This window comes from Ascidiella aspersa, chromosome 3 (genome assembly GCF_963924565.1).
Source record: "Ascidiella aspersa chromosome 3, kaAscAspe10.2, whole genome shotgun sequence".
Taxonomy (NCBI): domain Eukaryota; kingdom Metazoa; phylum Chordata; class Ascidiacea; order Phlebobranchia; family Ascidiidae; genus Ascidiella; species Ascidiella aspersa.
In genome coordinates, this window is record NC_139449.1 from 32,440,552 (window position 1) to 32,466,554 (window position 26,003).

General features: G+C 35.8%; 2 protein-coding genes and 2 pseudogenes across 3 annotated transcripts; all 4 read left to right on the forward strand.

Moving 5' to 3' along the window:
• Positions 1–120: 120 nt before the first annotated feature.
• Positions 121–1,102, forward strand: LOC146162529 (glutathione S-transferase kappa 1 pseudogene; annotated as a pseudogene). Its single transcript, XR_014494721.1, has 2 exons — positions 121–874; positions 961–1,102. The product of XR_014494721.1 is annotated as a glutathione S-transferase kappa 1 pseudogene (transcript).
• Positions 809–1,831, forward strand: LOC146162530 (glutathione S-transferase kappa 1 pseudogene; annotated as a pseudogene).
• LOC146162531 (arsenite methyltransferase-like) lies at positions 1,773–9,988 on the forward strand. The gene is made up of 8 exons (XM_083385811.1): positions 1,773–1,908; positions 2,440–2,708; positions 3,047–3,183; positions 3,547–3,698; positions 4,823–4,954; positions 5,739–5,857; positions 6,519–6,653; positions 7,775–9,988. The coding sequence occupies exons 1-8, from the start codon at positions 1,869–1,871 to the stop codon at positions 7,862–7,864; spliced, it is 1,074 nt and encodes a 357-aa protein (XP_083241937.1). The 5' UTR covers positions 1,773–1,868; the 3' UTR covers positions 7,865–9,988.
• A 1,904-nt stretch (positions 9,989–11,892) lies between these two features.
• LOC146162532 (arsenite methyltransferase-like) lies at positions 11,893–23,177 on the forward strand. Its single transcript, XM_083385222.1, has 9 exons — positions 11,893–11,965; positions 13,685–13,767; positions 17,127–17,312; positions 17,582–17,718; positions 19,013–19,164; positions 20,246–20,377; positions 21,017–21,135; positions 22,516–22,650; positions 23,085–23,177. The coding sequence occupies exons 1-9, from the start codon at positions 11,893–11,895 to the stop codon at positions 23,175–23,177; spliced, it is 1,110 nt and encodes a 369-aa protein (XP_083241348.1).
• The last annotated feature ends 2,826 nt before the right edge of the window (positions 23,178–26,003 follow it).

Consider the following 26,003-nt stretch of genomic DNA (forward strand, 5'->3'; position numbering starts at 1 on the left):
GCCAAAAATTTACAAATGTTGTTTTAAACTTTCTTTGTGTATATGTTTCATAAACAGTAAACTGACTGTTTGTATTTCTATATACAGCTAGCTTTGTGTTATTTGTGCATACCCTTGCATACGATGGCCATTAATTCTGCTAAAAAGGTCACAGTTGAACTATTCTATGACTTGGTTTCACCTTACACATACTTCGGTTTCGAAGCTCTAACAAGGTGCAACAGAAAATGGGAGAACATGGACTTAAAACTGAAGCCAGTGTTTCTTGGTGGCATTTTTGCTAGCACCGGCAATAAACCGCCAGCAATGGTTCCAGCCAAAGGGGTCCATATGCCAAACGACTGTCGGTTATTAGCAAAGCACTTTAACATGCCTTTTAAGTTCCCTTCCAACTTTGACCACCTTTTTAAGAAAGGAGCATTGTCGGGCCAGCGTCTTCTTGCATCTGTCGGCGCTAGTTACCCAACGCTTCTTGAACCATTATCAAGGGATTTATTTCTCCGTACATGGGCTAGGGATGAAGACATAACTTCTATTGAAACCCTAAAGTCAGCTTGCGTTGCCGTTGGCCTGTCGGAGGCTGACGCCAAACTCCTGGTTGATTCCATTGGATCAGACAAGGCTAAAAACCAGTTGAAAGACAACACCAAAGACGCAGTGGAAGCCGGGGCCTTCGGTGTTCCAACTTTTGTTGTACACACAGAGAATGGACCTGTTATGTTGTTTGGATGCGACCGTATGTTCATACTTGCCGATTTGTTGAAACAAGACTGTGTTGGGCCGATGAATGAAATGAATCAGTCAAAGCTGTAAACCTAATTGCAGAGCCAGTGTTTTATTATGTTTTGTTTTAATTCTCATTAATCCATGCCTGGTAAGTGTGCCTTGCCATTTATAGCATCTACTTTGTTTGAAATCTGTGTGCTGTAATTTGTCCTCAATCTTTATTTTTTATTTAAGTGATCCCATTTTCCTACAATGTGATTTGCATAGAATAGAACTGTTGCTGAAAAAATGTTGGGAGCCAAATCAAAAGTCGTAGTGGATTTGTTTTATGATGTCGCTTCACCGTACACCTGGATTGGATTTGAGGCCATCACCAGATATCAGACCAAATGGAAAAGCATGGATCTTCACTTAAGGCCAGTTTTACTGGGTGCCATACTGAAAGCAAACGGTGCAGGTGCTCCATCACCAGCCAGAGCAAAATTTTCTAAAGTGGAACTTCAGCTCACTTCAGAGTACTTTGATCTTCCCTTTAAAAGACCAAGCAGCATTCAGCATGTCTTGTTTCAAAAGGGAACCTTGCAACCTCAAAGGCTTCTCACAGCGGTTGCTCATCACCAACCATCCATTTTAGAAGCAATTTCGAGACAGCTCTTAATGAACATTTGGGTAAAAGATGTAGATGCAACAGAACCAGAAAGCTTGAGAACGGCTTGTCTTGCCTCTGGTCTTCAATCTAGAGAAGCAGATCGTTTGTTGGATTTAATCAAAACAGACAGTGTTAAGAAGGTATTGAAAAACACAACTCAGATTGCATTAGATCATGGTGCATTCGGTGCTCCTACTTTTGTTGCTCATTTACCCTCTGGGCCAGTTATGCTATTTGGTTCTGACAAACTGTTTTTACTTGCTCATTTACTTGATGAAAAATGGTTAGGGCCTTTGAACGAACTAAATCAAGTTAAGTTATAAAGCTGGTGTTTTTTATAGAAATCAGTGCAGGTTAAATTTTATGTTGTATCTTAGTCAGCAATTACATTCACAATGATTTTTCCTGATTTCTTTCTTTAATTCTGACCTTTCTTTGCTAAAGGTTATTTATTAGTGTTTAAATTTTTTTCTTAAGACTCTGACCCGCTGTCATGGCCACTGAAGTCGCTGATCAAGTAAAAGATTACTATGGTATGTGCTTTAATAATACATTTTAGTTGTTTTTGCTTGACTCAATGTAAAAATTGAATAGGTAATCCTGACATTATCAATGTAGTGTTGTAAACAGGTCATTTTGAAATGACTTTATAGTCCCAATCAAGCCATTTGTAAAAGATCTAAATTTTTTTATTATAAAATGTTAAAATTCCACCCCAAGTTATTTAACACAATGATTAAAATACAAGTCAAGTCTTTTGAAAAGGTGACTCAAGTTCACCTAGTAGTAATCAACTTTAGCCATTACAATTCAAGTAATTGACAACACCGGGTTGATGTAAGAACTTCCTCAATGCAGGCTATTTTTATTTTCTATCCTGCCTTTTCTTCCACAAAACTCCTTACTCAACCCCCCTATAGGCTTTCAATGTATAAAATTTAATGCAAGGAATTGATTATGACCTGTGAACATCTGGCATTTGTTTGTTACATACTGCTTTTTCTCCATAGCCAATTCTGTTTCTGCCTATGGTTTTGCAAACTTTCCTACTTTTTTTCTTTCAGGCAAAAAACTTCAGACTTCAGAAGACCTCCAAACCACGGCGTGCAAGACTCCGGCACAAAAGATGCCGAAGCACATCCGAGAAGTGATTTCCCTCATTCACGACGAAGTGGTAATTAAGTACTACGGATGCGGACTTGTGGTGCCTGAGTGTTTGGAAGGAATGAAGGTCCTGGACCTTGGCAGTGGAAGCGGTCGAGATTGCTATGCGCTCTCTAAACTGGTCGGAGAAAAAGGTTTCATTACCGGCATTGATATGACTGAAGAACAGGTGATTAATGATGCTTTCTTAAATTAAAGTTTATTTTGTTTTTTACATAATCAACCGTATGTTTAACATTATTTTTCCTGCAAAAGGCACAAGTACATAATGTTGCTTTTATTTCAAAAGTTGTTTTTATGTATTTTACCTTATATACAGTATCTTTTGGTTTTATTTGTCGACCTATTATAGGCTATTCAGAAAATACTATTTCAAAGATATGATAAACTTTCGTTAACTTTGACGACAAAACATCTGTTTTCAAAAGCTTTCGTTGTACTACATAAATTGTTTTTTTAAATTTGTGCTTTTGTTTTGCCGCTTGTTAATTTTCTGCTTTGTTTTAGCTTGCAGTAGCAAACAACTACATTGAGTACCATCAAAAGTTGTTTGGATATGAAAACCCGAACGTAAGATTTGTCAAAGGATACATAGAAAAGTTGGGAGATGCTGGCATACTGGACAGTTCTATTGATATTATTGTGTGAGTTTATAATTATCAAGACTGTTTTGTTTTTAAACCAATTTTTGTCACCATATTAATCTTTTTGGTGCAAGATTTACAAGGGCAATAATCTTATTATCACTTTTTGAGGAGATTGTCTTTTGTTGATTTTATTTCAGGCAAACTATGCATACCTTGATATAATTAACTCAAATTAGCGACAGCAAATATCGTTTTCCTCTTTGATCAAAATATTTAGTGATTAAGTATATTTTGATCAAAGGAATCCTGGTTTGGGGCATAACATTTACACAAAAGCTTCTGATTAGTGATAATTTAATCAAATTGATGCCAGAGTTACAGCATATTTTTTTAAATAAAATCTGAAATAATTTAATACAGATCGAACTGTGTCATCAACTTGTGCAAAGACAAGCGGGAAGTACTGCAAGAAGCTTTCCGCGTGTTAAAAAACGGCGGGGAACTTTACTTTAGCGATGTCTATGCAGATAGAGAGTTATCGGAAGAAATTCGCAGCCACGAAGTACTTTGGGGTCTGTTGACGTTTTAACTTTTAGTGAAATTTGTCTGTAAAATATAAAACCAGAACATTGATTGTTATTTTAACAGTGGTCCTCACTGTTTTCTGTAATTTGGTTTCTGTTGTCCTATACTTTTTTAATAGTTAATTTTTTTAAGACGGCATCGTAAAACAAGTAGACTTATTGTCAGTCAACAAAAAAGTTAAGGCTAGAAGGCCCCAAAATGGTTTCTTCAATCAAACTATTTTCTTTTGAAAAATGTATTCTATTTTTAAAGTATACACCAAGATTTTAACCCCCTAATAATTTTGTGGAACCCCTAAAAGTATTCCATCTACCCCTAAGGGGCTATGGACTCCAATTTAAGAACCCTGTGTTTTTTTATTTACTAAATGTTTTTCGGTATACACCCACAAAGGGTGCAAAGTTCACTGATGTTGTTTAAACTGATAACTAGGGTGATTATTTTTGACTTGTCAAAAAAAGTCAAAATTTTGTCAAAATTTACATCGTAGGTCAAAATTTGTCAACATTTGTTCAAGTCAAAATCGCATAAAAATGCACATAAATTGTTTACAAAATTAAAAAAACTATAGTCAGCTTTATTAAATTGGTCGTTCAGTTTTTTTTAATTTATTGTTCAATTTTATCAAAAAAATTTAATTTTGATTTATATTCAAAGTCTTTTTAACCGTATTATATCTTCGTTAGAGTAATATAAGGTATAAAAAACATGTGAATAACACCGCTTAGGTTATTCAAATCAATGTATTTCTAACAGGTCTAAATTTTGTGAAAATAAATTATTTTTAGGTCAAAATTTGTCGAAATTTTAATTTTTCAGGTCAAAATTTCTTAATTTTCAGGTCAAAAAATAATCGCCCTACTGATAACCAATGTTTAGTAGTGAAACCCTAACTAGTTTCTGAAATTCGCTGTGTTTCTTAATGTTTTAGTTCCATTTAAATATCAAATGTACGAAGGCACCATGTGCTTAATGTCGGTAAGACAGCAAGGCAGATATACATATGTTGCACTATTACGATTTTTTTCACTTTTAGGACTATTTTATTTAGGTTTTTTTAAATATCAGTCACAATGGTAATGTATACCGTCTGTCTCATATCGTTTTCCAGGAGAGTGTGTAAGCGGGGCTTTACACTGGAAACAACTCTACAAACTTGCTACAGAAATAGGGTTTGAAGTCCCTCGAGTGGTCACATGCAGCAGCATCGAGATCACCAAGCCTGATTTGAAGACTGTTGTTGGTAAGTGTTCAGTGTAGGGTCTTTCTCTTGCCTTTTCGGTGTACTTTAAAGTTAATAGAAGTTACACACACACATGTGTTTACATAAACTAGGATCTAGCCCTTTGCTTTTTGACCAAGCGATAATGACTTGGGTATCATAGTACACTTGTCGATCAATATTGCAATTAAGGTAGGCCAAAAAAACAACTAACTTACAGTGAGGTTCGATCTCACAATCTCTGGCCATACCTTGACCGTCCCTCTGCCAACTTAACTGCACCGGCTTAATAGGGAAGCGAGTTGAGAAACAACCAGTTGAGAAAGTACATGTGCTTGCTACATTATGTTAGTAAGAGCAACTTCACATTGAAGGGGATCTATAGTACTATATCATTGCACATATACAAACATGTACAATAAGTGTGATCTTTCCCTTCTGAAGTCGCTTTTTGACCGTTGATACTGTCTTTTGTATCATAGTAAAAGCAATGTTAGAATAACCGAATCTGTCGATCAAGGATGCGAGCAAGGCAGGTTAGAAAAACAACTATCCTGCAGTGAGGTTCGAACTCTCGACCTCCGGCCATAGCAGGAATGTCCCGGAACTTCACCGCAAGATATTTGTTTTTCTAACCTACCTTGCTTGCATCATTGATCTACAGATTGGTGAGTCAAAAGTTAGATTTGAAATTGATCCTGTACCACCAGTGAAACGTGTTTATTCGTAGAACACACAATATATTACTTAGCTGTGAAGTTGTTGCGCTCACCATTTATAAAAAATTACGGAAGAAGTTGATTAGGTGATGCGAAGTTCATCTCTGTTGTCTATCGTCTGTTTAAGCTGCCAAAGGATTTGAAAAGAGAGTCAAGCCAGGTTATTTACAACGGATCAGTCACTGGATTCGAATCTGAACTCAAGGTGCTTAAAATTTGGTATAAATTTATAATAGTTAAAACATATTTTTTATAATTTAGAAATGTGCTTATTTTTACCTTGCCGCTTTCAAACATTTACATCGAATCGCACCATTTCTGATTTAAGGTTTTAAGTATTTTCTCGCAGCAATGTTACACTTATTGCAACACTTTAGAATGGATTATGTTTATAATTTTTTTCTTATGGTACGATTTTTGGCGTATATTTCAGGAGACTGTATTTTTGAAGCGTTTTTCAGCACTGGTTTAAATTTCCATTGTTTTACTGCTTAATTCGATTGATAGGTAAAGTTATTTTGACTTTTTTAAGTCTTTAAAGTATTGACGTTTATTTTTATCTTCTAATATGGAAAGAAGATAAACGCCTGGCAGTGTTGAAATAGACAAACTATAAATAAAGCTAAAGATAAATAAAGAAACAAACCAAATAATTCTGGAGCATAATGGTTGGAGGTTGTAGTAAGACGTAATAAGAATATTAAAGCCCATGCTGAAGTAATTTTTAACAATAAAGATGTTGAAAATAAATAAAGAGTTTTTCGAAACGTTCAAAATGATATCTACTTATGTATAGGCATTTATATTCCTAATACGTCCTTAAGCAAACAATAAATTTTTCTTTTTTTCTTTTTCTTCGTGTGCAGTTTGACTATATGACAACGTTTCCGGAAGGAGCACCGGTCACACTGTGTGGTAGCACATCTGCCATCCTGCAAAACTCCAGATTCCGCGAAGACTTTATGTTTAAGAAAGCGCCCTGCTGTGCCGTTGCACCCGAGGTAAGCCAGTTAATGTAGCTATATTTTTGTCTTTCATTTGTTGTGTTAAAAAATTGTTTTTTTTTCTGAATAATCATGGAATATTGTATTTAGTTATACCTAGGGTTGTCCCATAGTATCATATCGGAACCTGAACATGTTACAACAGCCTTTCTTTTAGCCTGGGGTAAATCTACCCCAGGGTTGAATTTTTTGTTTTGGGGGGTATATGACCCAGCAATCAAAATATCCGCATCAGCTGACGGGACAGAAAAAGTGTGCCAGCCGTAGGCATTGGTGGCCTACTTTCCTAGTTTAAATTAACTTCTAATTCGAAGTTAGCCTATAGTAGCCTATTAATGCTTTATCATCTAGTGTCAGTAACGTTATTTTTCGCTAATTGATACCATTTTTAGTTAATTGGCAGCATACTTATCTCTTAGTTACTTCATTGTTACGTCATAACTGATGTAATTTGTTGCTTACGTTTTTTTATTAAATGTGAACCATTTTATAAATTGGGGGTAAATCCGAGCTTTAACTTTAAACGACACACGAGTCACGTGCTACGGTAACTTAATCAACCCTGACCGTAGCATCTGAGTTGCAACGAGCTGCGTTGAATATTGGCCACTTGTGACTTCTGTGAATGTTCTATGCACGGAACGATCAGCACTCAGCTCCAGCATATATTGTTGGGACTACTAATTAAATCGAATTTTTACAAGATGCGAAGTGAAAGGATCTTACCGTTTGCCTACTTGGGTGGTATCGCTGCTGATCCGATACCATCAAAATTGTGCATTTCTGCCACGTTTTGCGTTTCAACGTAGAGTTTTCCACTTTGAATGGTGAATTTCTGAGAACATATCACATTTAGAATCGAAGATCAAAAAAATATTTCTAAACGAACTTCAACCTAATACCCTAAAATTATTACCAACTTTTCCTTGATAGTTTTAGCTTAATTTGGCAATAGTAATGATGTCATTCGACCAGAGCTGGATTTTTTATTCCCAAAATACAAAATATCCTATTTGTACCTAAAACTTTGTTGATTAAAAACATATAAAACTTAAAAAAGTAACAAAATTACGATATTGTTTTTTTTTCTTACATAATACAAACATGTGCGTTTGCAGATAACTGAGGAGGATCCGTTCGATATTTTGTCGAAAATCGGTGTTGGTGTCGCTGTAAATGGTTCTTGCTGCGCATCGAAATGCTGCTAGGTTTATGCCATGACAATGCTCAATTGCTTATGCTTTTACGGATCTATTTTTGTTTTTAATAGTAAGGTTTGTATCAACAAAAACGCACATTTGAATGCATAAAATCACATACAACACAAACACTCAATATGCCATCTTTCCAGAAACACTTACTTGATACACATTTACCAGTTCTGCTGTTGCCTTATTCAACTCTTCTTATTGCAATCGTTCGCAATCAACTGAGGTTATATTGCTAATCCACATATTATCGGGTCTGAAGAACAAAAAACAGACATACGTATTGCATTTGTAACGTACACTAAAGCAACGTTAAAAACACAAAAAGGTTCTCGACCATACTCACGAAGAGACAATTTAGTTTGATTTGCAAAACTTTTAATGATTTTAATGTTAACGATTCCTAAAGATAGTGCCTTTTTAACGCCGGACGGATTTTTTCGCAAGTTTTATTATTAAAAATGTAATTTAGAAAAAATCGAAAACAGAGTCTGAATGAAACAAAACTCTCAAGAAAAAAAAACAAAGTTGTCTTTGCCTTTTATTTATATTTTGGTGTTTATACCTTATTTCTACGCTAACCATTACACTCTTTATACACATTTTACACAATACAGTTGTACTTGCCCAGCACGAATATTGTTCCTATTTTTTTCACTTGTGATACTTTAAACACACTTACACAAAAACTTACACCGTAACGTACTTGCCTAACGATTTGTATCAACTGTCACAATGACACAATTTTAATGTTCGCACTGTAAATATGTGATTTTGTATTTAGGCCGAAACGTTAGTACTACAAAACAAACATGCGTTTGTACAATGATTCTCACTTTATGGTTAATTTTCACATGGTAATGATGCCTCCAATATACCGAACTGATTATAATCGTTTTTTATTTGCAAGATTTCGCATAAGGTTATAGTTAACAAGTCAAAGTAGAACTTTTTTACGTTTATGAACGATTGATAACCCCATTCTAGATGTACTATTGGCATCGCTGTTTTCCATTTTATGTTGCAAAAACATCCACAACGTACTGCTATCCCTAATTTTCCAATTGTTTAATACCACCCAAACCGCTTTATCGTTAAATTGGTGTTTTCCGCACATAGTTCTTTAATGCATTTGGTTGGTGTTTTAATCCGTGCTTTCTAAATTAGTCGTATTTTCCCCAATTGCTTTTAAACTATTTTTTTTAACTTATCTCTGTATTCTGTACTACAAGGTCGTACTTTCATGCGATGTTTATTTTTAGTGTGGAATTTCTTACTAGTTGTACACAAAGTTTCTCCTGTTCCAAAAACGTTCCTGACCAACTAACCCTTTGTCGTTGTACTTTGTCAAGACCTCCATATACGCACTATATACACAAGCTTTTCTAAACGTTTTTACGAGCTTTTGCGCGATTTTTTTTAACGCGAACGTTTCAGTTTACTGAGAAATGATGAGTTTCCATGTGTAATAAATGTACATTTCGGTTAAGTGATTTGGTAATTTGCAAAAAGGTATAGTTTTTGTTAAAGCAACGTCTTTCGAGCATTTCAGTTTGCTTGTTTAAACAAATTTACTCCGCAATTCAATTGGACGATTAAGCTCATCTCTTTGTGACTACCTTCACTTATTCTATCGTGTTCAAGCCATAGGACCGTTTAATTTCTTTACTTTTTAAGGTAAAAATCCTCAGCTCCAAGCAAAATCAGCGCTAGAACAGGATCTAAACAACACAGGTACGATTTAAATCTGTCATGGGCGGCAGTATTGTTACAAGCGTCTTACTTAAGTTCCTGTTTGTGATCTTAAACAACAGATAGCAAACCATCAGAGCTGTAAAATAAATGTAATAATAGGCTAGAATTTATAGGAAAAAAAATAAGCGCGTGAGAGCCTCGACTTATTTTTTAGTCCAAGTCATGTATTTTGCAAAAATGGCAAGTCAAGTCACTAAGCGAACAAGTCATCTCCTGGACATAAACATAACACGTTAAGATTGGTAAAACACTTCGATTGTGAGCAATAACTCAACTAAATGTAACAAAAACGCAGGGTTGCCAGATGTAAAAAATAAAAAAGCGAAACTTACTCTAAAAAAAGCCAAATCTACTACAAACTCTAACAAGCCTATGTTTTTCCTTAAATAAATAAAACATGCAATAAACGGTCATGATGGTATATTAAAGTTCTCTTTTTGTGGCAAATTTTTTTCTCTTTTTGGAATTTTTTCTTGGCAATTGTTTTGTTTTCGCAAATTTTTCTTAGCAATTTTTCTCTTTTTGTCATATTTTCTGGAAATTTTTTCACTTTTTGTGTTAGTTTGATCTCTTCTTAACATAACACTCATGAAATTTTGGAATAAAACGAAAAAAGCCAAATTTCATTTGGATTTTTTTTTTTGAAAAAATAAAATCCAAAGAGTTTAAAAAAAGCCTAAATTTTCAAATTTGGCTTTAAAAAATCCTAACTAGCAACCCTGCAAAAACGCAACATATAACAAGCAAGCCATTGCTAAGCTTTATTTGAATTCTAAACTAATTTTGGTAAACTTAAAAAAATTGTTTGTCCCAATCTGAATGCCAGAAGGCGAATACGATCGTTGGATTTGTGGCGTGACGTAAGAGAATAGGCTACGCCCATTTGCGATGTCCACTAGGGTCAGTCGGTCAGGAAATCAGAAACCGGTCTCATTGTGCATATGCTTCGAAGAACACATCCACGCGTTACCCTTTATATGGCCTAATAAAAATACCAGGTTTAGGAAAATTTGTTTTAAGTTATGTTATTAATAGTTAATAACATCTCAAAACTTTGGCTAAGTTTTGTTAGATTTCATTTTTGACCCAATACGCTGGACAGGTTAAACTTGATCGAAAATATTTCAGCTGCTTGTAATGTAAAAGAATCTTACGGATGAAGAAACACTATGCTTGTCAAGGCAGTGGTTTTCAAACTTTTTTGTAAGAAGGAGTGTAATTTTAATAGAAAACGAGATGTGATTTTAATAGAAACTCTTTTCTTTGTTTAACGAAGGCAGAAAATTAATCTAAAAACCTTGCTTTTAACGCTAAAGCCGCAGAATTCGATGCAATATGACTAGTGAATATAGGCCTAACACCGAAGCGTATTGGCTGCACTTCTTACAGGTTGAAAACCATTTGGCTACTGAAAGACAGTAATCGATAGATATTTACGAGATGTTTGTAGAAAATTCACCAAACTGTGAAGCAAATTTTATGCGCGTTTATTCTTGTAGGCTTTAAATAAACATGCTAGGTTTGCAAGTGCTGAAGGTTTAGGCAGCAATCGCAGAGTATCCTTAAATCTGATTAGAACCCGTATCGGTGTGGTCAGTATAGTAGAGTGTCACAAAACTGACCGGAACATATTCCTGAAGGCTATTTAATTGCGACAGTTTCCATTCGTTGGATATCACGTTGCAGATTTGGGGCTTATGGAATCGGATATAGGTCAGTTGTGTGACCTGCGAACCGAAATTAGGCTTATACGGTCCGGAATTTAAGTTAAGATTTGTCGTGCTTATTCAAACAGAGAGGTAAAGGATTTTTGATTGAGTTACCTGAAACTTTCGTAGGTTTTTGTGTGTGCTTTACTTGTTTTCGCTTTAAATAAAGTAAGGTGTTCAACAAAACCGGGATGCCAAGTCAGGGCCGAACTCGGAAACCAACGCAGTAGGTTTATTTAGCTTTAGTGGCCCTACAAAAAAATCGTATAGATAGAATAGCCGTTGGGGATTAGTTTTATGTGACACTCATTTAAGTGGAATACAGGGCCGTAAAAGTTTTGACCGATAGAAACTCGAGACCAGATGGAGTTATATGTCTTGTGCCGGACTGACCTTACTTAAATTTGTTGGTTGAAGTCGGGCTGCAGTTGTTTAAACCGACTAGCGTTTTGTTTTCGGTCAAATTGAAAAATGCACTTTGTGTTCCAAAGATTTACTAAAACAAGCAAAATTATACTAGAAAGAAAAATAGGCAAAACCATTGCATTTAAGCTGTATACAAAAATGGGCCAAAAAGAGTTTGCGAACGGCACAGCATCCTCTTTTTGCGAGTTTAAGCACATGGTGAAGGTTTCAGGTAAACCTATTAAAAAAAGCATTTTGTTGTCGCAATCAAACAATGTACGGCCATATTTCCCGTATTTTCATACGTTGATATTACAATCCCTACGGCAAACAGTTGTGTTAATCGAACTAAATTTTCAGCCAAGATGTACACAAATACCATAACCTCCTCTGAATTTTGCAGACTTGATGGGGTCACACGATTTTAAGTCAATTAAAGGGCGAATTGGCATGTTAACGGTGATTTGACATTATCGGACACTTCCAATCAAAATTTGGGTTAAATGCCACTTCTAGTAAATTCATTAAATTTATTATGATCAGTGATAACTGGAAACAGGTACGCTTAGCAGAGTAACCTACGCTTTATTAAAACAATTACAAAAAAATGTAAAAATTGGTGAGTTGATTTCAGTCTACATTTTAGGTTTAGGCAAATCGTATGCTAAACTGATCATACGGTATGCAAAAAGTTTTTTAGTTCTAGACCAAGGGTCTCAAACACGCGGCCCGCGAACATTTTGTGCGGCCCGTGTCGAAATTTTGAATTTTCAAGTATTGACAATATTTAAGTGACAAATATATTTTTTTATCAGATTTGAAAGTTAAAATTCACTCTAAAATTCCTTCAAAAAACTGAAACTATACTCACCAAACTTCACTGTCATATCACTTTCAAACGCTACCATTTATGCGGTAAAAGATCTACTATTACGTCACATTGCCTATTAAACTTTGTTCATTTGTCACAATAACGCTGGAAAGCGCGCCAGTCAGGTGTTAGTGTAATTGGTCATCTCATAATATATAAATTGATTGTCGAGTTGTAGGCTAGCGGCTAGCCTAGTATTGAATAAATAGCTATAGTTTAAAAAGCTAAATAACACTTGTCTTTTGCTTCAATAATGAAAAAAATCACATACGAAAGAAAAGTTTTTCAAGATAGGTGGGAGGAGTTGTATTTTGTCACCGCGGTCAGAGGTGCTAGTTATTGCCTTATTTGCCGGCAGAAGATCGCTATTATGAAGAAGTATAACAAGGGTTTGCACTTCGAAACAATGCACCGCGATAAATAAGATGCTTACCAGGGCAAAGTAAAAAAATAAAAAGTTAAACAACTGAAACCAGCATTTTGCAAACAAAGAAGTTTCTTTGCCAATATTAGACAGTCCACATCTGCAGGCAACTCTAAGATTTGTTTCTGCTGACAATTTGAAGCCCAATATCGAGGTCCTTGTTGATAAACGCTGCCAGTAAAGTAGCCAGAACCAATAACTATAGCCAAAAACAGCCTACACGTGTTTATATTTTATTGTGTTCTTAATGGTTGAAATTTTATTGTGAATTGCGGCCCTTGGGCATTTTACACGTCCTCATTTGGCCCTCAGAGCAATTTGAGTTTGAGACCCTTGTTCTAGACTAATAATTTAATTGTAGACCAAATCGTATGCAAAAATATTTTGGTTGTAGACCAATCACCTTATAATTGGAGGAAACAATGGCTGTCGATGACGATGTACTCGCACAAGTAAAGGATTATTATGGTAAACAACATTGGAACAAATTTGAATTTGAATCGTTTAGTTATAGCTGTACATCGTTAAGACAATCGATATTTTTACTTTAGCATTGTTTTCTAAACGATATTTCTGTTGATGTTAGTAATAATAAAATCTTTTATAAACAGTGCGTTTCAAGCAACAAAATTCTTTCGATATTTATGCTTTCATAGGTAAGCAACTGGTGACCTCGAATGACTTGAAAACAACAGCTATAAAAACGTCGGCTCAAAGCATGCCAAGTCACATTTGCAAGGTAATTTGTTGCTGTCACCGGGAGTCTTAGGTACAATAGATTATCTACGCAAACATGCTAAGGTAACCCAACAACTTAACAAGACTCGAAACAGTTGGCAGTTTGCATAAACAGTAAGCATAAAAATTGCTGTCAAACCGCACACTGAGATTTAGTGCAGGTTTGTGTTTATGTTACGCCGCGCCGCGACCTGCGCACTGGGGCCTGGCCCCTGACCCCATACAGTTGCCAGGCAGGTCGCAACCGCGCGAGTTCTTGTTGTTTGCAAAGGTTTCTGGTCAGATAAGCTACCTGTCATAACCACAACTAAAATTCCCATCAAAAGTATATTGTTACAACGAATTAAAACGTTATCAAATAACATTAGTGAACGTAAATTTATTTTCAAGTTAATGTGAAACAGACAGCCACCGCCTATTGCAGCGACTGTCGGATAAGGCTAAAAAAAAAACGCTAAAAGCCGCTAAGAAACGACATGTATAAAGCCAATACGTAGGAAGAAAAAGAACACGAAAGTTACATCATATTTGGCCAATAGGACTGGTCGGCACTCCGAAAACATGGCTAGGCATTACCGCGGCCATTCTAAGGCCAAATTGCAGCGGGAGTCAGACGCCAGCAAAACAAGTGTTTTGCAGAACGTGAGAACACCGCCTGCAAGACTGACAGTTATAGATTGCGAGATTAAAGGTTACGTGTCAAGTTTGAAACGAGGCGAACTAAATCAGAAAAACATAGAAATTTTACTCACAACAATACGGAAAACTTTACATTATCAAATGTGATATTATGTAACTGAAGAACATATTTGGCAAACGAAAGCTGAAACGCGTAATCTAAAACCCTATTTATCACATCGTAAAATCACTTAATGAACTCTAAGATTTGGCTTATGGCAGTTAATCAATTTGGGTGTTTAAGTGTTGAAAAACACGTAACAGTTTACACACAAAAATGTGGGTCTTTAGTGTAAGCGATTTGTGACAAAAAGTCCTAAGGTTTTGTAAATCGCTGAAATTTGTTGCCAGCGATTTGTCGAATTAGATTATCGCCAGTCTTGTGAACATGACATTTTTGAAAGAAAAGTCCAAGTCAAGCCATCTTGAATAAATAACAAGTCATAATGAAATCGAGTCAAAATTTCAAGCCAAGTCCTAGTTGTAAAAATTAAACGTTAAACTATTGAAATTGGTAAACTATAGTCCGATGATTATTATTAGCAGTAACTCAACTAAAAATAAAAAACACAAAACACAACATAATAGAAAGCAAATGGTTTTATGTGCAAAACTTAAAATAAAGAACCCAATTTTATTTTCTTAAATGCTTAATGAAAACTCCTTATTTCAACCCAAGTTATTTGTCCGAAAGACTTAAGTCAAGTCAAGTCATTTGGAAACACTAACTTAAGTCATTACAACCAGAGGCGCCCGCAGAATATTTGGAAGTGAAATATTAATATTTTCACTTAATTTAACTTTAGTACTGAAGCAAGCGGGTTGATTATGAGAATCATTAAAGTCTTTGCCCGATGAATCTTCCCTACTTCTTCAATGGGGATGTCTGAGTCAGATTGCAAGTCCACACAGTTTTGTTGGCTGGTGTTAAGCAAGCCAGCATGCAAGCCAGCAAGCAACAACCGTTTCGTTTATTCACTTGACATGACTGGTGTATATTCATATAACGCTCTCGCATATACAAATTGAGAATTTGCATGAAAAAAAAGGCGACACGGAAATGAAGTATTGTCCTAATATGGTAAAATTTTACAGCAGCCTACTTCTCAAAAGGTGCGGATGTTTGACCTGGCGATTACTTATATCGTTCGTTCACATGAAATCTTGGATGACGGAAGCAGCTGGGAACTAGGTTGGTTTTTTAGCTCACCGGATGTGATATTGTCACTAAACGGCGAATTCAAAAATGGCATACAGCGCCAAAGCGCGTCACAGCAACACATCAGAAAGTACGCAATATAATAAATTCCAAATTATCCACTAATTATTTCTTATGACGTTACAGACACTCCAGCACAAAAGGAATTGCCGTCTTGAATATAACACGGCAGCTGCTTTTCGCAATATACCCGAAAGGTTGCTTTTTTTACACAATTGATATTTGTCAAAGAGTGCTTCATACGATTTGAGCGAAATGAACATGAACAAGGCAATGAGTCACGAGTTGTAGTTTTTAGCAACACGTTCAGCAACAAGCTGTTTTTTTCTGTCGATAAGTCAACGAACGACAGGTGTTTTGTTGTTGTCTCTTTGTTTCGTTCACGTCCTTCCGTCATACATGGTGAAAAACGTGAAACTGTGAAAAACATAAAAGAAAGGACGGGCAGTTATTTGTTCGGAATTGCATTCTATTGATTTTTAACATTTAGCAACATCATCTTATAAAATTGCAATTTTTCTTTAGTTTGCACATTCAATGTAAGTTTTTTCGTTCAATGTAAGTTTTAAAAACAAACGACGCATCACAAGAAAATGCGTTATGAAATTGCTGCTTATTCACTATTGCTTTCAACAAAAGGCAGGAAATGGGGTTCCTAAAGTCGTGATTTGAAAGCTAATGTTTCGCGTGTGGATAAATCATTATGCTTGATGCGGGGTATTTAAACTCGTGTTACGAAACGCGGCTGCGTTTGATGAGAGAAAAACAAACTAAAACCCAAACGTACCAAATGTTTAAAAGAATTCGGAAATTTTACACAAAATTATTTCGTGCACAACAAAATTAAGTCGTGATTCACCAGTTTAACGCGTTGATTTCAAACTATTGAGCTCCAAGCACAAAAATTAAGCTCTTTTAAAATTTATCAATAGATCGTGCGATCGACGTTAAAGCTTAGACTTTTAAATATAGGCTATACATAATTTGCTAAATTCGACACATTTAAATGGTTCAAGAAAAAGTCCCATAAACAATTTACAGACCTTTCGGTCGGTATTTTACTTATTTATTTTTAAATATTTTCAAAGGTATAATAGCTTTTCACCTCAAAACTAGGCAGAATCAGTTATTGTGAAATCCGTGTGCAATTGCCTTTTCCATTATTGGCGCATTCAAAAATGGCATACAGCGCCAAAGCGCGTCGCAGCAACACATCAGAAAGTACGCAATACAATAAATTCCAAATTATCCACTAATTATTTCTTATGACGCTACAGTACCTATGATATTAATATGCACGATTTCATATCAGTAGAAATTTGTATACGAATCAATGTTATTCCATAACCTTTATAAGTAATGCACAATTACACTTATATATACAATAATAATAATCGCAGTTTGAAATTCCAGAGGGGGCCAAGTCCCATGATTACAACACTGCTAATCGCAAATCTTGATAGGTCGTGTCCCTGATACACGAAGACGTTCTTGCGAAATACTACGGTTGCGGACTTGTGGTTCCGGAATGTTTGGAAGAAATGAAGGTGCTGGATCTTGGCAGTGGCAGCGGTCGTGATTGCTATGCGCTCGCTAAACTGGTCGGAGAAAAAGGTTTTGTCACCGGCATTGATATGACTGAAGAACAGGTAATGTTTCTTGAATAAACTAAAAAAGGATGTAGTGCAATACCGGTCTAATTAAATTTCCTTTGTAAAGTATAAATACGGTTAAAAAAATAGTTTATTAACGAAAACGTTAGTCCGGTAAATATATAAATTTAGATGAATTGTTTTTAACTAACAGCAATTAATTATTCAAAGCTTTTTTTTATTTCTAAATTAGCTTTGCACATTTGAAAGTGCATTTGCAAATTAAAGTAATGTATAAGCATATTTTTACGCATTTTTGCTTATAGTTAACGGTTGCAAGGAAATACATCCCTTATCACCAGAAGGTGTTTGGTTATGAAAATTCAAACGTCGAATTTGTGAAAGGTTACATTGAGGATTTGGCCGCTGTTGGAATACAAAACGACTCAATAGACATCGTGGTGTAAAAAAATTAGTTTAATAATTTGTGTTTTTTATTTAGTGCAGATTCGAACTGTGCTAAAAGTTCTATTTTTTTATGTTTTTAATAAGTTTTTAAAAGTAACGCTCTCGTGTGATTTAAACACCAAATAGGCCTACATCAGGATAATACAGTGCCTAAACTACCCCTTTATTTGCGCGGGTGTTAAAACATAATTATAGACCTATAGTCATAGCTAAACATATTTTTGTATGTGTATAGAATGGACATCTGTATTGCTGGGTAATTAAGTTTAATAAATGGTGTGGTATTTTATTGAATTCGTATCTGTTTTTTGAATTGAAGGTTGTACAGTGTATTTCATAATTTGGAAATATTATGTAAAGAGCAAGCATCTGTTTTGTTGGTTAACGTGTTTGTTTTGCGTGTGCATTCGAAAAGTCTGTTTAAAAACGTTCTGGCTATTTCCTTTTCCCGTTTGCAAACTGCCTACCGAAGTCGTTAACTGGCCAATTAATACCCTTTCGCATTAGCTTTTTCTGCGACGTTTGTTTATTTCAATTCTACTGAACTAGAGAACAATATTAACGCCTTAGGGGAGGTGCGGGACCTATGGAACGGATTTGTTTTGTCGTTGATATCTTTCGAATTACAACTCAAAAACATTCGCGGTTATTTTCTTTTTTACAGCTATGGATACCTACACGGAAAAAAATCATTCCAATCTGACATATCCTTCTAAGTTTTTTTTTAAATATAAACAACATCAATTTTTGTTCCATCGGTTCCACCCCACAGGGCTTATGAAATACCCAATGGGACCTATGAAACAAAGTATGACTGCATTTAAAAAAACTGCAAATATTCAAGCGTTCCATTGGTGCCCATGTTCCATGGGTCCCGCACCTGCCCAACCCATAAGCGACCTGACAATATGCACTTTACAATGCTATGGCAGTTTGTTTAGTTTCGATTTAGTTGATTCAGATATAGTACTGTGGTCAATGTCCCCCCTGTTGAAATAGGCTTATACATATTTAATCTTGTTACTACATTTCATTTATTAAAAATATGCCCAACACAAGATCTCAATCAAGACCTATAAGGTTTTCTACAATTACATTCTAAGGTGCACATTAAATACACATACCTTTAATTCGGATGTTAAAACATTGTTAATGTTAAAAGGTTAAATATCTCCTACAAACATAAAATAATAAATTACCTAAAACAAGTTTTTCGAAGCAAATTACTGTTGAAACAAGATACTGTTACAAAAAAAGTGTAACCTGAATATTCATGTGTTTATAATTAGGTCCAACTGTGTTCTCAGTCTGTGCAAAGACCAAAGGAAAGTTTTGCAGGAAGTGCACAGTGTCCTTAAAGACGGCGGAGAGTTCTATTTCGGCGCCATTTTTACAGACAAGCGCATCCCCGAAATCACGAAAGAACACGAACAACTATGGGGTGTGTAAATATTGCTAACTGTTTTGTAGGGCCAAATAGGGTTTTGTTTTGGTACAGTCTGACACAAACGTTCGTCAAACTGATACCGGTACGTTTGAAACATGTAACTACTCTGCTTTACTAAAGTCGTAACGAAATAAATACAGGAACATGCTGTGCCCAGACGGGCAATTGCGCAACTAACTTCCTTTGTGTTTTTCTGTCGTTAAAAAACGTAAACAGATTTCCGCAAAAAGAGAAAAACGTGCGTAGGTGCAGTTTAGTAACACAAAACTTTAATTTTTGAAGTCCCGTGTTCCGGCGTTCAGGCCACATACAACCCGCGCTGTACAAATGATAAAAAAAGCTACAATTATACGCCAGGGGTGAAGATAAAATAATTATTTCGCCGGACCGCGTGGAAGTGATGACGTCACAAATTTACGTCACAACTGGTCACCTAAAAAGTAACCTCCACGAATTTCAGGTTATCGCTCGATATAGTTCCCAAATATGCAACCAAAATCTGAGTTTAGATACATTCAAAGCGATAGTAGGATATAGCTTGGTAAAAAGGGTCGGGTTAAAACAATGCGGTACGGCGCCGCCGCAAAACTTCTTTTGCCAGAGCGCCGTTGCGGACCGTTCCCGCTTACTTTCACTACTGCGATATGCAGTGCAGTAAAATAGATAAAAAAATTGTGTATTGCACTGAAGTGATACTTTTACAATATCTGTGGACCATAACAAATCCGTTAGATCGCAAATCATGGCTATAAAACATCTCTATTCATTTGTTATCGAGTCGACACCGATGCCATCCTAGTATCGGACGATGATAAATATTTTCACTTGGCATCAGTTATCGGCTCCGTTCCGATATTTTCGGACATCCTCAGTTGCAAAATATGCAAAACTTAAATAAATTACAGTCACTAGTTTTCCTTCAAATTTTAATACGATTGGTCTATCGTTGGACAATTTTGACTGGTAAAATCCAAATCCAAATAAAACAAAATAGTCGCGTGCCAAGTAGGTTAAAAGGAAATTTTACCGTTTTTAGTTCGATTGTTTTAATTAATTACATACAATATGTTTTCAGGTGAAGGGTTGAGCGGCGCGTTGCACTGGCGAGAGCTTTGCCAGTTTGCCAAAGAAGTTGGCTTTGAAACTCCCAGGCTGGTGACTTGCAGTAGCATCGATGTTACCGACAAGCAACTTCAACAGGCTGTGGGTGAGATTGCGCAAATAATAAGGGTGGTGGCTGTCGGCGAACTGCTGCACAGCATTTGTCATCATTGTAGGCGGCCAATGCGTGCTGTTGTCGTTGTATAGGTAACGTAAACCCCATTGTCAACAGGAGTATTTTGCACAACCGTGCATCATCAGGTCAAAGTAGAAATCAATTTGTCTTTTTTTAGAAAGACAATTACTCATGGAGTTCGACCATCGTATCAATTTAGTACTTGTATCTCGTTGTCGCATTCTATGAGTCTATACTGCCATGCAGCATACACGATTTGTGCACGACTTGTGCACGCGTTCCACGCGCTGGTATTTCTCTAGCGTCCCTAAGACACAGTAATTATTGGTTTACGTTGAAACGGTGATTGCATTCTACGCCCTATATTACCGTGCGTGTTTTTCGTTCTTTTATTCTACTTTACTTCTACGTCTATAAGCAAGAGAAAAAACAAAGGAAAAAAAAAAAAAAAACCTTATACGAATACAACAATTACAAAAAAAATTACTGAGCCCGCAAACAAAGGGGGACCTAGCAAACTAGCCCCAACAACAACCCTGAGGTCACTGAGCCCTCGAAAAAAAATTACAAAAAATACTGTGGAATATTCCCTTACCCCCTTGTATTTAGGCGACTCCAGATACGTTTCAATCGTGTTTCGACTATTCAAGCTTCTGCACAAAGTCGAACGCACAAATCTCGAGGTCACGTATGATGGGTCAATGACTGGATTCGAGAGTAGATTCAAGGTTGGCCTACAATTAATTTGTTTACACGTTAGACAAATGTTTGGCAGAATTGTGCTGCACCACATTTGTTCCTGTAAATGTTCAATTTTCCTTAATTTTAGCAAAAATATCTGTTTCTTATTTTTTTCTTGTTTTTTTTATTATTTTAATTATTTTTTACATGTTTTCGAAACAAAATGTCCACAAAGTGTCCGAAGAGTTTTTAGTTGACAAACGCGAAGTAGCTGCAGCGGATAACTCCTCGCAGCAAGGAGTAACACTTTTTTAATTTTTCTCGACCAAATTATTATTATATATATTTGTGGACACCAATACTAATAATATGCGGTGCCTTTATAAAACGTGACTGTCCAGTAGAAAAAAGAATTTTGAAACTCTTTGGTGCGGTTATAGGTATTTGATGGAACAAACCGAAATTTTACATCGAACTTACGCGCTAAAAAGATGTGGGTTGTATCTTATGATGTCTGATATTTTGTATTTTATTTCTGGTACTAGCAAAAGTAGAGTAGTTTGATCCTTTTTATTTTAAAGCAGTGATTCCCAAACTTTTTTTCTCGCGTACCATTTTGAGCTTTTGTACAGTGATCATGTACCACTAATTTAGGCCTACATCCGACTAGAATATCTCAAGCTATAACTATTTTGGCATATAGATAAGAAAATGAGCATGTAGGTGTGTTAAAGTTCAACAAATGTCATTTCAGGAAGACATAAAATCCAAAAATTAAACAAACACAGCAAATAGTTTTAATGCGATTCATGTAGTTGTTTTTTCTCCACCAGCTGCTAACAATTAGAGTTTTATTACTGAACAAGATAAGTGTTACGTCATAAACATGCGGAACCTCAAATTAAAGGTAACTAAAACGCAACATCGCAAATTGCCCAATCTGAAAGTTTTAAAAGTTGAAAGTTGTCGGAAATTTATATAGATGCTTCAAAAAGTTTTCGCAAAATTTATACGTTGTCGCGTACCACCTAAAAGACTCTCGCGTACCACAGTTTGGGAACCACTGTTTTAAAGGCTATTAGATATAAAATTCGTTTTAGCTTTAGAAGCCTAAAGTTACCGATTGTTGCCTTTTTCTGCTAAATTAAACCTTTAAGGTGGAAAAATGCTTTGTTGGACCACAAAGCATCTCTGAAATACTTTATTTGGTATCGGGTGAACGTCGATATCCCCCTATGACCTATTGTATCGGACGAGCACCGATTGTGCCACTTGACATCGGGTTTCGGATTCCATTCGAAATTATCGGATATCCAAAGTTGTATCTAACATTCCGGATTACAATTACCGAATCTTCTTCGTCTAACATCATAAAACAAACGTAGCACATGCTTTATCTGTTATAATATAATCATCTGTCAATTTAGTTTGATCACGCAACCATCTTCCCGGCGGGCATCGCGGTCGATTGCTGCGCGAATACGTCTGCTATTCTTCAGAACTCACGATTCCGAAAACACTTCCAGTTCAAAACAGCCTCCAACTTTGTCACGAACTCTGAGGTAAGGTTTAAGTTCGTAACAACTCGGATTTATTATCTTGGATGTGTTTTTGAAATTGTGGTCTGCAGCAGTTCACGCTTATTCCTATTATTGCTTAGTTTTTTGTTCTCGAGTTTGCCGTACCGAATGACAACTGACAGCTGAGATATTTAATAATTATAATAATGTGATCATAATGATAAAAAAATTAAATTCCTGACACGTCTAATTTTTAGTATGATATTTCATTTCGGCTTGTAATAATATGTAAAAGGTGATAACACATTTTTATGTATATATGATGTTCAATTTTAAAATTGTAAAGACAGCTTAAAAGGGCATTTTGACGTTTTAGACACTTTCCATTCCGTATTCTCGTATAAACCTTGTGACGTTTCATCAATAAACAAACTCTGTTCAAAATACTAACTTAATTTATTCTAACTGCAATCCAGTTAATGGAAGAGGACCCCTTTGAGATTTTGGAACAGATTAAGATAAACTCACCAACTGAATCTACAAGCTGTCGACGATTTTCGGACTTTTAACATTGCTATTGTTCAATGTCTATACTTGCCTAAGACCGTTTCCGTAAAACCCCCCAGTTCCTCCCTGAAGTTATTTTTTTGGGCTTCTCAAACGTTGTGTTATATGCTAGTTTAATGTTATATTTATTTTAATTTTGATATTGTTCTTCGTCTGTGTGGCGTATTGTATGTATTTTAACCTTCTATCTATATATACGTATAGTTATATATATAAGTTTGGAATGTGCATAACTCTGGTTTAGAACTTTTAGTCGATTGCTCAGAATTTCAATAAATGCAAAATATATATAATGGATCTTATATTAATTTTTTATATTGTAGGCGCACACACTTCACAACCTATCGGTATAGCTTAGGCCAATATAGTGTGGTCCAGTATCTAGTGTTCCGCAGCCGGTGTGCCGCGACGTTACATTTTAATAATAGAATTAACACAAAAATGTACATCAAGGCGGGCATTTTGACCGTATGCAATAATGCGTAACTTTAACAACCTTAATATTTTAAGATATGTTACGTTCTATCGCAGGAAATCAAATTAAAAAAGTTTTTTTTTACAAACTAAACTACCAAGTGATTATAGCTCGTCTAAACTAAACAACGTCCAAACTTTTGGTGTCCAAACTTTTTACCAAAGCGGAAAGCGAGATTATTCATTTCTGTAAAACCCATGAAATGTCATTGTAAAATATTTCGCAGTCAATTTGGCCGCTGTTCAAAAAAACAAATTAGGCAAAACTAGTACAATTAATGCAGTGATGTCAGGTTTCATTTTCTGAATTCTATTAAATCGTTAAAAGTCCTGTAATCCGCTATCATAAGGGAGTACAATTTTTTTTCAGGACTTGACCGCTTTAAAATATTTTACGAAGACCATAAGACTGTAGCGAACCAGCGTCTGTAGTTGTTATTTACAGTAGCCTACTGTGTTCGTTGTGCGTGTGCTAAATGCCTGTTTAAGTCGTTCTGGTATATTTCCTTTCCCTGCATCCTGCTCGTTAACTGGCCAGTTTTAATCCTCAAAACATTCGCTTTTACTGCAGCGTTAGTCGTCTCCTTTCTACTGCACGTGTTTTTACTGCGCTGTAAGCTCTTTTATTGAAAGCGAAATATGCTAAATTATGTGAATATACAATAAATTTATAAGCGACCTGACAGTATTCCCTTTAAATAACAATGGCAGCTTGTTTTAGTTTCGATTTAGTGGAGTCAGATAGCACGGTGGTCATGTCTCACCTGTTGAAATATACAAGACCAAGAAGGAAGTGTAAAACGTCAATTTTTTATTTGATTAAAAAATGAAATGCTCCGCTTTTCGTTGCCCTAGTTAATTGATTATTTGTTGAACTCTTATCGATTGACATATATTTTGTAGGTGTGCCGCCAAATTATTTTACCTCTTTTAGAGTAAAAAAGGTTCAAGTGAAGTGCAAAAGGGTTGCAGAGCACTGGTGTAGATATGATATTACATACAAAACAACGAGGTACGCAGAGCTGCAGGTTACGTGTTACGAATATAATAAATAAACGACACTGTACAGTACCATCGGTAGTAAACGCCTTTAAAAAAAAATGTTTGTAGTTTCCCGACAATTCATAAAGCACACCGTGTTGCGAACGGCAAAGGCCCTTTGCGGTTCAGGGCGGGTGGTGCGCATTCTTGTGCGTAACGATGTCCTTGAAGGCTTTGTGGCCACGATCTAACCAAGTGGTTCTTAACCGGGGTGCCGTGCGCCCAAATGTGCCATTACTGATGCTCAAGAGTGCCGATAGGTATTTTAATAATCTGATTTTTGCTCAATTGGTAAAGCTTCTTGATACAACTATTTCTGTACGATTGAGACCATTATACCAAACGACATTTTCCTACGTTTTAAGTTGATTGTGTTTTCTAGTTCCATTTACAGTAAAATTTTAGTAAAATACCCAACGAAAACTCTAGTAGGGGTGCCGCAAATTTATTTATTATTTTTGAGGGGTGCCGTGTGCCATAAAAGGTTGAGAATCACTGATCTAATCCGATTGCATCGCCTTTTTGAGGAAAACTTATTTATTGAAAAAACGTTTTCGCGATTTGCTGTAAATTAAAGAAAAAGGTGCACAACTTGATATAACAATTATATTTATATGTAACATACTCTAAATTCCTTATTCAAGACGAGCATTTAAGGTTTTCGACAAATGAATTTAGGACGTATTTTCGTCGGAAACCTCCAGATACAATTTTAGAACGAGCCCATCGAGCGGCAAAATGGCATAGTACGAGTTTGAGAAGGGTAGGTGGTCCACATTCCGGTGTGTATAGAAGCTGTTGCCGGTTTTACGCCTACGATCCAACCGACAGCCTCGCCTGTTGAAGGTTGACCGCTATACCAGCGGGAGTACAAAGGACCACCAGTTGAACTTCTAACAACGCCGTTCTGTTGAAAACACGTCTAAATTTTCAAATTATAACAAATAATAAAAGTCCAAATTATAACAACTCAATAAAGGATATAAAGGGTATTGGCAATGTTACCGCTCCTCTTATTAGTTTTTTTTAAGTTTAAGCTTACTGGGGGTGCACCATCTCTGATGTTAAAAGCAATGGTTTTGTTTTACGTACCGTAAATCAGTTTCTGCTTTTATGGTATTTTTTGGGATTTGTCTTGCGAAGTTGTTCACAGAATGTATTTGGTGAATTTCAAGTATAAAATTTGGTTTGTGATGCATTGACTTGACTTGTGCAATGTGCAACTACTTTGGCTGGGCTTGACTTAATATTAGTTTAAAATAAACGACCTTACTTGGACTTCAACTGTTTAAAATTGACTTGTTTAGAAGTCT